At 43.4% G+C, this 18,684-nt stretch overlaps 1 protein-coding gene across 9 annotated transcripts in view; it reads left to right on the top strand.

The window, feature by feature from the left end:
• LOC133846204 (SH3 and multiple ankyrin repeat domains protein 1) overlaps window positions 1-16,879 on the top strand; it is a 76,134-nt gene extending 59,255 nt beyond the window's left edge. For 3 of the 9 annotated variants that reach the window (XM_062281019.1, XM_062281020.1, XM_062281018.1), the window contains 9 exons: window positions 5,785-5,910; window positions 5,973-6,304; window positions 6,373-6,541; window positions 6,841-7,035; window positions 7,315-7,381; window positions 8,937-9,368; window positions 10,570-11,155; window positions 11,218-13,218; window positions 13,283-16,879. In XM_062281019.1, coding sequence (XP_062137003.1) covers window positions 5,785-5,910; window positions 5,973-6,304; window positions 6,373-6,541; window positions 6,841-7,035; window positions 7,315-7,381; window positions 8,937-9,368; window positions 10,570-11,155; window positions 11,218-13,218; window positions 13,283-15,026 — 5,652 coding nt within the window. In that variant the 3' untranslated portion in view covers window positions 15,027-16,879. The remainder of the gene's footprint in view (window positions 1-5,784; window positions 5,911-5,972; window positions 6,305-6,372; window positions 6,542-6,840; window positions 7,036-7,314; window positions 7,382-8,936; window positions 9,369-10,569; window positions 11,156-11,217; window positions 13,219-13,282) is intronic. The other 6 variants (XM_062281022.1, XM_062281021.1, XM_062281024.1 and 3 more) reach the window with 3 other exon arrangements.
• Window positions 16,880-18,684: the final 1,805 nt, after the last annotated feature.

The raw sequence follows: 18,684 nt of genomic DNA, 5'->3' as shown, positions 1-18,684 counted from the left end.
CTTTCTCTTCTGTCTACCTTTCTCTATTGTGTCGCGTGGACATAGAGAACGGGTTCTCGGTGACATCCATTTGCACAAACATTCTGGCATTCTCTTCTCCATTGCCTGTCGCAGTTTTATTGCCAACGCGCCTGTCACCTGCAATTGCATTTAGCAGCGCGTGGCTCGTGTCATGTTTGTCCGTGTCCACATCCTTTGGTGCAGCAGCAACTACTTGCTGCACTTTTAGTTTACATTTCGACGGCTGCTGTCAATGTCCTTTCGCCCCATCCGTGGGGAGGAGAGCAGAGCAGAGGGGGAGCAGGCAGTGCAGAATGGACGAGAGATAGACGAACAAACAGAGGGACTCGCTTGGCCCTGCTAGATGTTTGTCTGAATGCAGTGGAGTGTAAAAATATGAATGGCAAATGGGCGTCAGGGCGTCGGGGCGTCTGGGCACGCCCACAGCTCTGGGGGCAAATAAATTGCATACACATATGTGATGGCAGTCTCTCTCTCTCTCTGCGTGTGTGTGTGTTGTGGATGTGGATGTGGCAAGAGGGAGTTCAATGCTCTTGCCTCTGATAAATGTTTAGTCAGCGCCTCTGCAAAAGCGGCCTCCAATTCACTAGGCAAAGCGTCGTCTTGCAACACTTTCTTCGCATCGCTGGCAATCAGAAGATGCAGCACCATGTATTCTACTCTGGGCAGATTCTTTTTGCAACAGCGGTGGCTGTAGGTGGCATGACAGCGAACATGCAACAAGAGCGCAAAATAGGTGCAACAGCAATGGCACAACACAAAATGCAGCCAAACGAAACTAGTTTTTTATGATAAGCAACTCAAGAGAGGGAGAGAAAGAAACAAGCCCTAAGACAGCCACTGCCCCTTAGACAACAAGGAGCGAGCCAGAGCTCCATCCTTGCAACAAAAGTTACAAAGAGGAAAGAGGCAAGCAGCAAGCGGATAGCGGAGAGCGGCTGCTTTGCTTGTAAAGTTGTTGCCAAAGTTGTTTGTGTTGTTCTTGCTGTTGCATTGTGCTGTGTGTTGCTGGTGGCGTTGACTTTGAAGCGACTGCATCTCGGCGTCTTGTGTCTCATGTCTCGTGTCTTGTCTCCTGCAGGCGGCAAACGCGTCATTGACCTCCAGAGCTGCGCACAGCAGCGAAAGATGCAAAAGTTGTACTCACAGCAGCAGTCATCAAGTTGCAGTTGCAGTCGCAGTTACAGTTGTTCAGTGGCCAAAAAATGCAATCAACCTGAAGTAAATGGCCAGGCCAATGCACGCATAAATTAGCCTTTAAGCCCTGCGAGTGTCAACCGAACAAGCCAGTCAAGCCCACGCCCCCAATCACCAATCGAAATCGCAATCCCAAAACCAAAACCGAAACCGAACCCAAGTTCAACGGCGCAAAATTGCCAAACGCTGGTCAAGAATGCGCCAAAGCAAACAGAGAAGAGAACAGAACAGAACTCAATTAAACTCAAAGCGCCGAAACCGAACCCGACCCGAACCACAAAAACCAGTTTTGATGGCAACTACAACTTCAACCTGGAGGTTAGACGATGGAGACAGAGTCTGGGACTGAGACCGAGGCTGATGCTGCAACTGAGTCGGACCAAGAGTCTGGGGCGGCATCTCGGACAGTCGTGAAGGTTTCTTTTGCTTTGACTTTGGCTTTGGCTGCGCCTGCGCATTGTTTGCCACAGAGCTTACTCTAATTCAAAGTGCCTCAGAGATGCCTCCCTGCCTTCCTGTCTCCTCTGTTGCTGTTGCTGTCATGGCTTTGCGGTTAACCACAGGCATCTTCGCCAACAAGCAAAATTTATAAGATGATGTGCCATGGCATGCCCGAAGCTCGAAGCGATCTCTGTTCTCAGTTCTCAGTTCGCATTTCTGTGTATTGTTCGGATTACATAAATTGATGTTGAAGCTTCTTGAGTTAGGCTGCAACTTGAGACGAGACGCAAAATGTTCCAGAGTGAAGCGTTAAATACGCTCCGGGCTCTCTTCTTTTTTATTATACTGCTGCCTCAATGCATTGCAACGCAATGACAGTTGGCCATCAAAAGGCATTTGTATAGGAGCATAAAGAATTATGATAATCAGTGAGTGGAGTCAAGAGTCTATAGTCTACTATATAATTAGATAAAAAGCCAGTTCGTTCATATTTTTCTTTGCATTTATCTATTATGAATATTCAACACTTTTTGTGGTTGCCCTCTTCTTCTATTAATTTTCTCACTTACTCATTTTATTTTTACGCCAAGTTTTAATTGACCTTGTGCAGCATAAACCAGCTGTTTAGCTTAACTAACCAATTTATTTTAATTTATTTGCACTTCAAACGAAACTTTTCGCTCACACAATAAACTTGGTTCTATTTGTTGAGCAAATATGTGCAAGAGAGTTCAACTTAAAGGCCGCTAATGAAATTACTAAACCGGAAATTGTATCACATATGAAACTTTCAGTTTGCCAGGTGTTTTAAATATTTTAAAAGAATTGAAGAATTTCAAAGAATATACACAATTGTACTATAGTTAAAATTGACAGAATTGCCTACTGTATTTTATTATTTAAGATTGTTTTAAATACGTTGCAAAAATATGTTTTTGAATATTCTACTCTTTTTTTGACAGCGTATTATATTGTTGCACTCAGATCAAGTTTGTCTTACGAAATATAGTTTTTGGTATATTTGAGTATTTATATATAAAATATTAATTAGGTAATATTATGGTGTCGCGCAGGCTAAGTTTTTTCTACGAAATATATATATATTGGTATTTTTCAGTATATTTGTAGTATATTTGCTTAAAAATACCGCACTGTTTGGCTCTTATTAAAAATTGGTAGCGAGTGTATTCCAAACCGTCTGCAGCTTTCTGATTTGATTTTCATTTTTTTCGCTCTTGCCCCACTGTGCGATGACATCCTGTCTGCTGTCACTGTTATCATTTTGCCGTCTTTGTTAAGTCATTTGGCTATGTCGTGTCACTTGATACCTTCTGATGTGGGAGTTTTGTGGCCATAAAATGCTCGTAAACCAAACAAAAGTTGTCATATATACAGTTTACCGGTTATTTAACGTATGCTCAGTGCTTGTAAAACTGTAAGACAAAGCTAAAATTTGGATACCGAAAATAAAAAATAAAAAAAAACACGAAAAAGGAAAATAAAAAGCTGACGCTAATGAGACCATAAATGTAAAGGCTGCCACAAGACAGAGCCAAGTGGCTGCAGTGCGAGACGGCAAATGAAACAGCGACTCTAATTGCTGCAAAAGAATGAGATTACGAGCTGCAACTACAACTACAACAGCAACAGCAACTGAAACAAACAACTGCAGCAATACCAACTGCGAATGCAACTGCAACAGATGGCCGCCAATCGACCAGCGACCCAATTGCAAGTAGCTTGGCCAACTGGCTGAATAGCTGGCTGGCTATTTACTTTTAGCTGGCACTGTGTCTGTTTATGTTTACCTGCTGACCGCCTCTGTCTGACTGTCTGTCGGTCTCTCTGGCAGCTTCAGCTCCGGCAAACAATTGCAACAGCCGAAGCAACAACTACTGTTTGACAATTTATCAATGAATGCTTTGTTGTTGTCATTATTGTTGTTGTTATTGTTGTTGTTGCTATTGTGCGTTGCTGCTTTTCTTATTGGAACAGGAAGTCGCTTATTTGCTGCAAGTGCGCATCGCATTGACATTTACTCTTGACGCTCTTGAGAAAAACACTGAAGGAAAATTGCCTCCCTCTGTTTTCCATCCTCCGCCTCTTGCTTCATTTACATGCTGCTTGCAATTTGTTGTTATTTAGTGATTTCTTCTTGTTTGTATTTTGCATTGATTTATGGACATCCACTTAACAACCAAATACGTCGATACGAATGCAAAAATTCCACCATTGGCCCATTTTTTGCTCGTATTTCGATTGTTGTTGCAGGCAACCTAACAAATTTACGACCTGCAACAGCGCAACAAAATGAGCAAATTTTGTTCAAAGCCACCACAGCAAATCCTAAATTACTTTTTAGCCTCTCCAGGGCCAAAACCCAAATCAAAGTCAGAGTTACAGCCATACTCAGAGCCAGGGCCAGAGCCGTGAACCAGGCGCCCTTTTATATACCCGGAAATTTGGCACCTCTGACTTAGAGTTATATAATATATATTTGCATATTCTTAATTTGTCTGCGAATCTGACTTGTCTTGCAAATAACTCACTAATAGTGTAATGCAAGTAGTTCAGTATTTTGTTTGGTATTAATTTTTTGTTAATTGGTATAATATTAATACCGCATATCTTAGAGTTGATCACATTTATCGTGTTCGCTTATTTGGTTTATGGGCACTCTGACTACGTGTGTTTCTTGATCGTCTCTTCTTGTTGCTTGGATTGGAAAATCGAAATCAAAACTCATAAAAATGCAATTTGCGCCAACAACTTCACTTTAAGTATGGCGCCCACAAAAAGTCTCTTCTTCCCTTCCACAAGCAAGCAGAAAAAAAGTCGAAACTCATAATCCAAATCCGATGGCAACTTCAATCGAGACGAGGGAGGTCTTCAGGCCGGCGACGTGTTTGCAATTTGCATGTGCAGAGGAGCAGAGGAGTAGAGGAATTGCCTGACAGAGGGTGAAGATGTTGGCAGAAGGCGCCATAAAACCCATTTGGCGCTCAACATTTAACGTGTTTCAGTAGTTGTTCATAGCTTGGGGAAGGGGTAGAGAAATGGGGGTGTAGGTTGAGTATTCCCGGTATTCCTAGAGGCGTGCTAATGTATTTGTGTGCTTGTGCTTGTGTATGTTTATGATGGAAATTTATGAGTCGAGGGTAGATGTCAGTGCAGGGTTGCAAAGCTGCGATTTGTAGCTGCGCAACAACATTTGTAACCCGGATATGCCTCTTACAGATGCCTAGTTGCATGGGGCTAGTTATGAATGTGATAAATGTGTGTGTGTGTGGGGTATATTGGCTGCAATGAGTTTGAAACAAAATAAACGAGAGCATTAAAGTACTTTTTAGAAAGTTTAGCTATCTAACATACTAGTACAAAAAAAATCTTTGAAATTAATTCAATTTTCTAGTGCAATGAGAATTATTATTTACAGGCCTTAATCCTTTGACAAGATACTGGAATTTAACGACCACATTTGTCGGCATGTTAATATGCCACTTAGGGGGCAATTGGGCGGGGTTCAACTGCTATGCTGGCAGGCAGATGCCAAAATTCCAAACTCAGGCCAAAAGCGAGTTTCACATGTGGCGCATAACACACGCACTTTGCATAATTAATGCACCGACAATGTCACCAGTTATACACTTGAGACTGCAGACCGAATACTACAGGCTAGAGAGTGATATAGAATAATAGAAAGAGACAGAGCGCGTTCCCTTGATGATGACTTTCCCTAAGCGGAAGTTCAACTGAGCTATGCTTGTTAGTGACTGAGCATTTTTGTATAATTAAAATAAGAAATTGCCACTTAAAGGCGACAGCAAATTATGAGTGCAATGCCGAACGCTGAACACTGAACGCTAGATGGCGCTGTTGTCACGCGCTCATTAGCGGGAGCATTGTGCAAAAGGGCGCCCGCATCTGCACCCAAGAATCCGCCTCCCCAAGCAGGAAGTCTTTTGTATGAGTGAATGTACGAGTGTGTGCGTGTGAAAATGAACAACTTGAGCACGTGAACGAGAACGAAAATGACACACCTGATGGACGGGTGGAGCACTCAGAGTGCAGTTAGACACGATTTGTGCGACTCATACTCATTCCACTTCCTATTTCTTTTTACAGGAGCTGAAGGAGAGCTTCAACTATGGCCTCTTTGCGCCCCCCTCAAATGGCAAGGCTGGCAAATTCCTGGACGAAGAGCGACGACTGGGCGACTATCCATTCAATGGACCCGTTGGATATCTGGAGGTCAGTGTAAATAGATTTTCTGTGTGTGTTTCTTTGACTAACCTTTGTCGTTGTGTTTGCAGCTCAAGTATAAGCGACGTGTCTACAAGATGCTCACTCTGGATGAGCGCCAGCTAAAAGCGTTGCACACACGCGCCAATTTGCGTCGCTTCCTGGAGTGCATCAATGGTGGGCACGTGGAGAAGATAGCCAAAATGTGTGCTAAGGGCTTGGATCCGAATTTTCATTGCTCGGAGAGCGGCGAGACGCCATTGTCGGTGGCCACGGGCGCCAAGAAGCCCAACAAGCTGCTCATTGCTCTGGTCAATGGCGGTGCTCTGTTGGATTATCGCACCAAGGATGGAACCACGGCGCTGCATCGAGCCGTCGAACACGATTCCCTCGAGGCGGTCAGGTGAGTGCAATGCACTTTGAATGCACCTTTTAGCTTCATACTAACGCTGTGTTTATCTAATTTATCAGCACACTGCTTGAACTGGGCGCCTCGCCTAATTATCGAGATGGGCGTGGCATAACGCCTCTGTATATATCGATAACACGCAAGTGCGAGGCAAAGATCACAGAAAGTCTATTGCACGATCATGCCACGCTGGGCATACAGGACACCCAAGGCTGGAACGAAGTGCATCAGGTAAACTCGGTGGCAGTATATACTCTAAGCTAATACAATTGGTTAATGTGACCCCGCCACCGTCTCCCACCTTCGTGAAGGCATAATGATTGATAATAATGCTATTTGAAGTCTACTGCTGGTGCTGGTGCCTGGGTCTCTCTATCACTTTCACTCTTCTACTCTCACTCTCTCTCTCGATTTGAGATTGAACAATTTGCTAATTGAATTTGCTGTTTTTTCTCTTATTTATTTATATTTTTTGATATTGACTCTGTCTAACTTTAAAACGCTTGCCTAACTATTGTAATTGTGATCAGGCCTGTCGGCATGGCCTGGTGCAGCACTTGGAGCACTTGTTGTTCTACGGTGCTGACATGGATGGACGCAATGCGTCCGGTAACAGCCCTTTGCATGTTTGCGCTGTTAACAACCAAGAGGCTTGTGCTAGAATGCTTCTCTTTCGCGGCGCACAACGCGGTGCCCAGAACTTTGCCAACCAAACTCCCTATCAGGTATTTAAAAACAAACCAACAACAACACAAAATTTTACTCAATTCGAATAATTTCTTTTTTATCTATAGTCTAAGAATAATGATTAGTTTTGAAACACTTTTTATCTACAAACTATACAAATAATGATAATACAATAATTAATTAACTTGTAGTCGTAATTTGTAGTACTTTTCTGGTACTTTTTCCACGTAGTCTTTGCTTGTAGTCCATCCAATAATTTTGCTAACCTTTGCTTTTGGTAACATTCCGGCCTAATATGATCGATTCTAATCCCTTAGGTCGCTGTCATCGCCGGTAACTTGGAACTCGCTGAAATCATTGAGAACTACAAATCCGAGGATATCGGTGAGTGTGCAAGAGCCTCAACCCACATCATTCAAATCTCATTCACACAGACACTCACAAGCAAACTGATTAATATCTTTGCTATCGACTCGTACTTGACATTGACATCGTACTTTTTACTCATATCTCAGTCAACGCTTTTTTTAATCCCCTCTCAATCATCCATCCCAATTTCCATTTCTTTTATCGTTGAAGTATTGGTTTATCTTTTATCTCATAGTATTTCCTCCACTCAGTCACAAGCTATTTCCATATAGATAGTTCGATTTCTAGTTGATTTTGTCATATTAAATTGTAAACCCAATTTCCAATCGATTTAGTTCAGTTTCAAAATGACACTTCAAACAGTTTTCATCTCAGGTATCATCATCAAATCATTTCATAAGACTCTGGCTCCAAAAATATATAATCAAACAATCTATCTCTTTATATATATCTGTATATGTATAAAATATTTGCATTTGCTTGTCAACTTTTATTCAGATATTTTCTCTATATATATCACTCTCTCTCTTTTTAAATAGTGTATATTTATATAATAATTGTAACTGTAACTCGATTCAATTTCTCTCTCTCTCTCTGTCTTGCTCTATGTTTTGTTACATGTTATAGTTATTGTTATCGTTATCGTTATCGGATTTCCATATTCATACATACCTACGTAACCTACATGTTTCATACTACTTCATACGTTTAGCGAGCTTGCTTTTTAGGTCATTCCTAGAATGTCCTTATTTTGCTCTATTTTGCTTTTTCTAACCGCTCGTTTCTATCAAGGCATCCTCTTTCTATACAAAAAGAGCCGTAAGTACAGTAAGTAAATGTGTTGTGTGTCTATACATATGTGTGTGTGTGCCAAATTTGCGTATACTCACTTTTTTGGCGTATCTTCATACTGAGTGTTAGTTCCCAATTGGTAATGGCCAAGGCCCAGCTAGGAACTTGTTCTCTTTTTCTTTCAATCCTTAAATTTTAGTTTCGAGTAGCAAACGCTAGTTGGAGATGAACAAACTGTACTGCTATTTTTACCAAACAATGAAAATACGTATTAATACCATTGTTTTAGCTGTTAACAATTGCGAGAAGTTGCTCAAAAATTACATTGAACAAACATTTTGCTTAGTACACAAAATTCTCATTAGCAACAGCTGATTACGCAAATGTGGCGCCATCTATGACAATTTTTGGTACGCCACATTGATGGTCACTCTTTTTATGACGACACGAGATCAAAATCGCAGCTTATTTAACTTTTAAATATTGGGTTATTGTCACGAAGGCATTGGCCGGTCAATCAGTGCTACAGATGCGACAACAACACATAATCATAATCAGCAAATACTCGTATATGTTATGGCTAACTTTTGCCCTTGTACCCCTGCCGTCTGCTACGACACATAAATTCAGCTCGACTGCCGACTGCAGAACGAACAACAAAATAACCACAGCAACAACATTGACATCAACTAACTCACACACACTCTCAAACAGCAACAACAACAAACACAACAATATATACCCACACTCACAGAGATATATCCTACTCCTTACTTAGTACCCTTCCGGGGACCTCCGCGCTACAATCCGAAGCGCCGCTCGGGCATCGGTTGGCTGAGCGCCAATGGGGCAGCTGGGGCTGCGCTGCTTGCTGCCGCTGCCGGTGGTCTTGGCGGTGCAGTTGCGGGGCCAGGGCACGGATCAGGCCAAATGGGATCAGGTGCAAATGGTATGAACGGTGGCAGTCTGATGGGCACACTATCACGCCAGCAGTTGCAGCAACTGAACCCGCACTCGCATCCGCATCCGCACCATCAGCATGCCCAGCATCTGCACCACCAGCACCAGCAGCCGCATCTGCAGCTGCATGGCCCGCCCTCGCCATGTCCCTCGGAGCACATGATGGGCGCCTACAGCTCAGCCAGTTCGAGTCTCTCCGAAGGCTCCTCCGGACATCGTTCGCACGAGGATGACATCAGCATTGTGACAGGTAATCGCATTTTACTCTACTTTGATTTTTCCACAATTCGAAATGAAGCTAAGTTAACTTTAATTTAACTCATACATTAACTTTGAGATTAGACTAGGATTTACTTATGATTTTAAGCTATATTTGTATTATATGTACACTGTACATAAAATTGCATTACTTCTTTTCCTTATTTAACTCTGATGAGTATGTTCTAAGCACACGAAGAGGCTAAGTATAAAAATCATAAATAACTTTACTAAGCATGTCTTTCAGTTAAGATTAATTAGGTTATAAGAAATATATATGTAATACATATTATGTATATGTGCATGGTTCTGAAGGATGCTTATTAGTGATGGGCGATAAGAGAGTAATGGACAATTATAATAATATAATATTATTTGCAAAACAATATATATTTAAATTATTATTTGCTTTAAGTGTATTCCAATATTATTCTTATACTGGGCGAACTCATCAGATAATTCTAATTAGTAATCATGATACCAGATCACTAATTTTTTAATTCAGCAGGAAATTTTCGACAATCAAAAAGAATCACAAAAATATTTTAAAATCTTTTTAAAGGTGTATGATACTTTACATTTTTCCATTAATGAATTCCTATTTAATTTAATTTAAGCCTGATCTATGTATTCTAGACCAGTGTGCCCATATTTTAAAAATAGTGTTTTTAGCCGTTTTTGTAATAAATTAAATATATTTTAATACGAACTGGTTGCAGTTTGTTCAATCCTCGTAACAATTTGTTGATTACTGACTAAAATTACGCCCATTGTATAATTTTATAACTTAGCACATATTTTCATCATTGAATTTCATGATGCTTTAAGCGTATAGTTTACTTATAATTTCTCTTCAATCGACTCGTTATACATATCCCATGCTCGCGTCGTCCATCTCCACCTCAAATACGAATGTATCCATATACTCATGAGTGCATCCGTTCGCTTTTGCTTGAATAACTTTACTCAGCTGCAGTTGCATCCTGAGTTGCCTTCCCATTCTGTCTCTTTCTCTCTTGCCATACTTGATTAACTTTTAATGTGTGCTCAGTCCACACGAAGCATTAGCATTCTGCATGAGTTCTCTGTCGTCATCTTAAGTGTTGTTTTGTCGTTGTCCTGGCCAAACATTTACCGATGCATCTTCTAGCAGTTGAACTGACATTCCATTTCCGCTTCTGCCATCCACACAGATAAATCGCTGGGCGACACCAGCGACATCATTAGCGACTCCTCCGGCGTAGGCACGAACTCCGATTCGGCCGCCTGTTCTATTGGCCATCCCAGCACCACGGTGGTCTGCATGGAGCCGTATGCTGGCAACACAGTTGGCCACATACGCCTGCAACCGGGCGACGTCATCGAGGTGGTGGGCAGCACCGATTGCGGTCTGCTCGAGGGCTATGTGAGGGGCACCAATCAATCCGGTTTCTTTCCGGCCGACTGTGTGCAGGAGGTGAATCTGCGCCAGAAGCACATCACCAACGTGATGACCGCCAGCACGGGAATGGCGCCACAGCAGGCACCGCTGCAGCCACAGCAGCAGCAATCCTCCTACCAAGGGTCGCCGCAGCTGAGTCTCGGCGGCCACTCGGGCAGCTCCAGCACACTGTTGCAGCAGCCCCATCAGTCGCCCTCGCTCTCGATGACCAGCAACGGTTCCTGCCAGCAGCAACAGCAGCAACCGCAGCAGCAGCAACCAGAGGGCAATGGCATTGGAGTCGGCAACAACTCCATTGGACAGTACAGCAGCGCCACAGCGCCGCGCATCAAGAAGGGGTAAGTGCTGAAATCCTATCCAGTTCTTTACAGTTGTTAATTCCTGCCCTTTTCATTTTCAGCGCATACAATGCGCCACGCTCGGTGGTGTTGCATCGCGCCAAGCGCGGATTTGGCTTTATATTGCGTGGCGCCAAGGCCAGCTCGCAGCTGATGCAGCTGCGTCCGTCGGAGCGCTTTCCGGCACTGCAATACTTGGACGATGTGGATCCGGGTGGCGTCGCCGACATGGCTGGACTGCGTCCGGGTGACTTTCTGCTCACCATTAACGGCGAGGACGTGAGTGCCGCCTCCCATGAGCAGGTGGTGGAGATGATACGCTCCGCTGGCGCGCTGGTCAACATGACGGTGGTCTCGCCTCAGTTCCCGCTGCAGATGCAGGCCACCGCCCAGTATCTGCCCAGTGGCGCACGTGCCGGGAGCCAGCATCTGTCCAGTGGTCCCAGCACGCCGCAGAGTGCACATCGCCAATGCGCCACGTTGCCGCGCAAGATGTCCATGGGACCGGGCAGCCATGCGGCTGGCGGCAGCAATGCCCCAGGCGCTGGAGGAAGTGTGCGCATGGCGCCGATGCCACCGCGACGTGATCCCAAGACAACGCTGAGTGTGGGACGTGCCAGGGCCAAGTCAATGGTCGCTGGTCTCGAGAATGGGGGCGAGAAGGAGCAGGACGAAGTGCCGCACACCAAATCCAATTCGGTGGAGTCCATTGCCACGCCCACTCCCACGCATCCGGGCACACCCGTGCAGCTGCGCACGGCCAGCATTAAGGCGAGGCCGACATCGAGTCGCATCACGGCCGCTGAGCTCGAAGAGCTGTTCCAACGTCAGCAGGGCGAGGGCAGCGCCAACTCAAATGCCAGTCGCTATGCCACCATGATGACCAGCTCGCGCTTCCAGTCGGGCACCGACAGCGGCGCAGCCACGCCCCCCGCGGCCAATGGTTCGCCCATGCGAACTGGACCGCTCGTCTACGGCAGCGTGGCCGAGATGAAGCGCAAGACGGCGCGCACCAAACACGGCAGCGGCACGCTGCGTGGCAAGCCAGTGGCCACGCCCACAGTGGGCGGCGTAGCGGGCAGTGGCAGCGGACGCGACCTCAAGCGTTTCCATTCGACGCCCGACTTGCATGGTCCACAGCTGCACGGTTCGGCGTCATCAATCTGGCAGGCAGCAGGCAAGGGGCATCACTCGCAGGACGATGTGGCCACGTTGCATGCCTCGCTGCAGCGTCTGAACACCACAGGCGACAAGGACAAGGCTAATGCTGGCGCAGCTGTGTTGCCGCCACCAAATCATCCACCGCCGCCGCCGCCAGTTGGCCAGGTGGTCAAGGTGGAGACACGCAGCAGCGTCTCGGAATACGAGAGCACAATTTCCTTGCAGCAGAAGTTGAAGAAGCGAGCAGAGAACGATGCTGTCACCTCGGCTGCCATTGACGGGGTGCAGAGCAGCTTCAATCCATCGGCTAATGCCAAGATCTATGCGTCGCCGCAGGAACTGCGCAACGTGATGGCCTGGAAGCTAAGGCAGGCGCAGGAGAAGCCACCGCAGGAGAACTCAGCTAGCTCGCAGCAGCAACAACAACAATTGCAGCAGCAACAGCAGATGCAAGTGCAGCAACAGCAACAGCAAGCGCAGCAACAACATGTTAGTCAATATGCAGCGCCAACACAGCTGCGACCTCAAGTTAGTGTCGCCCCTCTGGCGTCACACTATGCAGCGCCACAGGTGCAGCAGCAACAGCAACAGCAGCAACCACCACCAGCACCAGCTGCAGCAGCAGCAGTTGCGCCAAGCACACAATCGCCACCAGCTCCGCCACCGCCGGCGCCGCAACCGCCGCCAGCACCAGCACAACAACAACAACAACAACAGCAACAGGCCAATGGCAATCCAACAGCAAATGCAGGTCCAGCGCCACCGATTCCCGAGCCAGATTATAGCTGCAGCGAATCGGATGGCGAGGATGAGAATTCAATTCTGGTGGCTCGCAACACAAAGCTCAACGAGAAGATAGCGCTCTTCGATGTGCCCGAGACAAGCGGCAACAGTCAAGCGAGGTATGTTCATCATATTGCTAGTCAAACTCACTCTCTCATTCCCTTTTTCTTCCCTTCTTTTTAGTGGCAGCAGCTCTGCCTCTGGATCGGGATCAGGCGCCTCGATATCCCATTCATTGTCGGTGGAGGAAATTCAACGCATACGCAGCAATCTCAAGACCTCCAAGTCCTCACCGAATGGTTTTTCCAAAAAGGAAGACGAGCAGCAACAGCAACAGCAGTCGCAGCAACTACTGCAGCCACAGCAGGCAGCACATGGCGAGGACGAGTGCGACAACAGCAGCTCTGGCGTAAGCAGCGATCAGGAGTTGGTGACAACAGTTGGTGGCAACATGAGCAAACCCACGGATACCATTAAGAAGAAGCCAAGCGTGACCATTGTTGAGGAGCCCAAGACCATTCCTGATACGCCAGTGAAGCCAATGTCGAAGACAACCATCAGCATTGGCCCTGCCACTGGCAACATGAAAATCAGCAGCAGCAACAATCCCAATAGCAATAGCAATGTCAGCACAAATGTGGCGCATGTTGCAGCTGCCTATGAGGCAGCTACAAAGGCAACCAGCGGCAATCTCAACAACAATGCCAGCAGCAATCACAACAACAACAGTAACAGCAACAGCAACGTTAACACAACAACCACGCTGACAGTCAAGCAGTTGGTGCAGCAGCAACATGCTCCAGTCATACAACAGCAACAGCAGCAACTGAGCAGCAAGCCGTCAGCGACAATTGTTGCAAACAACAAGCTGCCAGCAACAGCAGTAGCAGTAGCAGCAGCAAATGCGAGTATTCAGGAGAATGTCAAGTCTAATCAGGCAGTGCTTACTCCACAAGTGCTGGGACGCATACCGAACGTGCATCATCATCAGCAACAACAGCAGCAGCAACTTCTCCAGCAGCAGCAACAGCAGTTGCATCATCAATCGAATCCTAACATCAAGCTGATTGCCACCCAACAGCAGATATTGCAACAGCAGCAGCAACAACTGGCACACCAGCAACACTTGCAGCAAATCCTAAAAGCCAAAGCAGCCGCTGCCGGTGGCGCCAGTACTGCCGCCTTGGTAGCTAAGCAGCAGCAGCAGCTGCACAAGGGACACGACTCCGAAATGGAGCAGCGTTCGGATCTGGAGGACGACGATGGCGAGCTGAGTCCCTCACCGCCCGCCAAGGCGTTCCAGCGTCACAATTCGCTGACGCGCAAACAGGCGGCAGCCATTGCCATGCAACGCGGTGCCACACGCAGCTCGGCTGTGTCCTTAGTGCAATTGCCGCCGCCATTGGAGGCGGACAGCGATGGTGAGCCGCCACAGCATCCACAGCAGCAGCAGCAGCAGTTGGCCACGCATATTGTGGGCATGCTGCCCAGCGGCCAGTTGGTGGCAGTGCCATCTGCTGCTGTTGCTGCCGCCGCTGCTGTGCCTCAACCAGGCAACAACAATTTGCAGCTGTGCACCGAAAACTTGGTGCTGGCACCGCCGCCGCAATTCTGTGATTGCAACGATGCCAAGCATGCGCCTCAGTATCATCCACAGCAGCAACAGCAGCAGCAGCAACAACTGTTGCAGCAGCAGCAAGTGCAGCAACAACAGCAGCAGCAGCAGCAACATATGCTACTGCAGCAGCAGCAGCGTCACCAGCAGCAACTGCAATTGCTGCAACAGCAACAACAGCAGCAACAGCAGCAACAACAACAGCAGCATCAGCGGCTGTCTGGTGGCGCTGGCGCTGGCGCAGTAGGCACCTTGGGCCGTGTGCGCATTGTAGGCGCCATGCCCAAGGCCAATCATCACAGGTTGCACTAAAGTGTGGCAGCAACATAAGCTGGCTGCAGCAACAGCGATCGAAGTATCGATAAATAATCATTTGCCAAATCGTTAAAACGTTAATTAGTGTTACGTCAAAACCAGTCATTGCCATTCACAACGAATAGCTGCACTCGAAATGCATCCACACACATACACACACACATACACTCTGTCACCCCCACTGCAGTGCACTGTGCGCACCGTTGGCAACATGTTGCCAGCAACATGTTCAACTTTCGATTTATTGTTAATTACAAGTCAAGTGCGAAAGCGAATGCGAATGCTATCGATGTATATTAATAAGTAACGAAAAAAAAAACCAAAAGCGAAAATTAAAACAAATATTTCATATGCATCTTAATGAGAAATGAGAAATGAAAGCTACGACAAATGAATTAGACAATTTCTGGCACTATTTTCGATTTGATTCATTTCAATCAAAACAAAGAAATATTATTATAATTTTTATTGTATTTATTGCGTGTGATATAAATTTATGTACGCCAGCAGAAAGGAAAAGGGAAGGAAAATATTTTAAATCGCCAATCCAAACATGATTGCAATATATAAGATATCTTCTATCTACATTTAAATATACGTATGTAGATATTTAGTATAGTCATTAATAGATTGAAAGCAAACTGAGCTATTTTCTCTTCAATTTTCTTAGTTTGTTTTCGAGCATCAAAAGCGAAAATTGTATTTGTGTTTGTTGTGCAAATAATCAAAGGAAAATTCGTCAATGTCTGTACAATAAATGTACAATTATTTTCGCAACAAAAACAGCAAAAACAAAATGAAAAGTTAATATGTTTTAAGTGTGGAGTGTTGCAAGGGGAGGGCTAGTGCTTTTCTTCAGTATCCATCCATTAATCATTCAATCAAATGACATACTATAATGCACAAATCAAATAAACCTACAAACATATAAAACTCACCATTTAAAATTAATCTAAATTGTAGTGTATGTTTTATATAGCTGCAATGAAGTGCAACACAACAAAAAACAAAAAAAAACAACAACATAATAATAATAATATTGATAATAATGAAAATATTTGAATATTTGCGCATTTAGTCGAATTTTGAAGTCGAGTCAAGTAACTATTTCTAATCGGGAGTAAATTGAAGCAAAATAATCGCGTTTTTAAATATAATATTTAATATTGAAAACTTGCAAATTGATCCAATTAAAGTCATGAGATGTTTGCTAGTAAAATTTACAGTTTTAGAAATTTACTTTTAACACTGTTTTTTGTATACTTATTTTTTTAGAGAGAAACTTTAACTTGCTAAAGTATTACAAACAAATAACTGAAAGAGGTTCTCACCAAAATATATTTGCACTTACTTGCCGCAAATATTACAATATTGAAACCATCTTTTATAATCGGATGAAAAGTAGAAGAAGAAGATGAAGAGAGAAATGATGTTTGAAATGGGTATTTCACTAGTAACAATTATTATAACTAAGGCTGATTTTATTGCATGCAAGCCATGCAGCAGTGCATCATGAAAACATTAAACAATGCAATTCATTGATTGACTAGAAATTGCAATTGATCATTGAATTGATTCATATGGTAACTCAACTAGAGCAAAACAGGCAAAAGCTAACGCGTGGCGCATTTACAACTGTTTATTAAAACATAAAAAACGAGTCGCAAATAATGAGTAAAAATGAATTCATTAATTAATAATAACCGAAATACTTATGTATAACATTTAAAATTGGCAGGCCGCACCTTAGCACTAGCATCTAAGTGTTGAAAAGTTATTAAACATAGCCCGACACATACGCATACACACAAATGCACACATACACACACTCACACACACCCACGAACACATTTATAAACATATATATGTATTTACATAAATAGATTCGCAAAGCTAGCTTCTAATTAGATTTAGCACACTATTTAGTTATCGCAATAGTTTATAATTATTTGTAAATTGTTTTTAGTTGAAACAGTATCGTTATAAACATTCGAGTACCCCCCAATATTGCCAATTTGCTAACGTTTAATTTGAGCCTTCGAGCTTTGCTTCACGTTTAAGTCTGGGTTAACTTCGAAGGACAGATATCCATGTCAAGTGCTCATCCAAGTCCTAACTTTGTAAAACTATATAATTTTACTAATACATTTATTACATACCTACATACATTTAGAAACGTACATTTACCGAGAACATGCGAAATGAAAGAGCGAGAATTATTATTAAATATATGCATACTATACTACACACATTATTAATGTTAAACAATTGAAGCACACACACATACCCACACATTATGGAATATAAATATATATATTTATTATAAGTCATAAAATATGCAATTATGTATTATGAACATGCGAATAAAGAAATCAATAAATACGAATGAAATCTATATTTTATTTTCAATATTTGCATTCACTGGCAAATTTAAGCAATGACTTCTACTAGCGAAAATGTCGAATAAAAATGTTGAATAAAATAAACAGTATGGTATTATACGAAAATATAACAAATTAATATACCACAAAATACTAAAATATACTATATTTATATATATATATTATATTTGGTATATTTATATTGATGATTTAAAATATACCATTGACTACGAAATATACCAGTTTGAAAATAATTGCTGTGAAAGAAAGTTGGAGTCGTAGTTGATTTCCTTCAATTTGGCATGTAATATGAAGCAATGCATTCGGAGCAATGATATTCAATACCATTCAAAAGATTAGAAGATTAGAAAAATATCGTTCTGTTCACGCTGGCTCTTTGCATGTGCCACAACCTTCAATTAGTCTATTGAATAGGCCGTAGTAGATTTTCCCTTAAAGTTCTTGAATGACTATCGATCTAATTATAATGATTAAAATAAGGTAACAAAAGAATTTCAAATTTGAAATTGGCACCACAAACATTTTTTTGTTGCATACTTTGAGGGAATAAAAAGGATTTTTTGTAGAAAATATGCTATATCTCGGCCTAATCCATCCACATTTTCAAAGGACACATATTGCTAGGATCACAAGGACCAGCTCTATCGATTGACATAAAAAAAACATAGGGTCAGCTAAGAATCCAACTCTCTTAATGTTTCAGTCGGAGTTCAGAGAAAGCGTGCGGAAATCGTAATTACAGAATAACTCAAGAACCACAAGGACAATTGGATTGTTCTTTGGTGCGATAATAGCTCTCATCAAAGGACTTCGATTGGCGCAGGACACGAAAGGATCAGACAGGATGTGACAGAGATATTAGCAATTATCTGTTTCCAAAAAAGTAATTTTATCTCGAGTCCTGTAAGGACTTTCGTCCTTTAATTAAAACCAATTAGTCAGTATTCATAAGAGCAATTTTTGTGCCAAAGGACATCAAGATCCTCTTTCAAATGGCCGAAATAAGTCCATTTTTGAAATTTTTGGCCACTTTTCTATACCAACCCCTTAAAAAAGATTGTGGATAATTTTATAAGAATTTGCTTAAAGTATTTGCACGACAATCGCTAGAACTAATTAGCCGAATTACAAAAAGGTTAGTTTCGACAAGATCCTTTTGGATTTAGCTGAGATATTACAAAAAAAAAAACGATAATAATAATAACAAGTAAGAAAGCTACAGTCGAGCGTACTCGACTGTGAGATACCCGCTA

This window comes from Drosophila sulfurigaster, chromosome 3 (genome assembly GCF_023558435.1).
Source record: "Drosophila sulfurigaster albostrigata strain 15112-1811.04 chromosome 3, ASM2355843v2, whole genome shotgun sequence".
In the NCBI taxonomy this organism is placed as follows: Eukaryota; Metazoa; Arthropoda; class Insecta; order Diptera; family Drosophilidae; genus Drosophila; species Drosophila sulfurigaster.
Note: the sequence above shows the minus strand (reverse complement) of the source record. Positions and strands in the feature narration are given on the sequence as shown.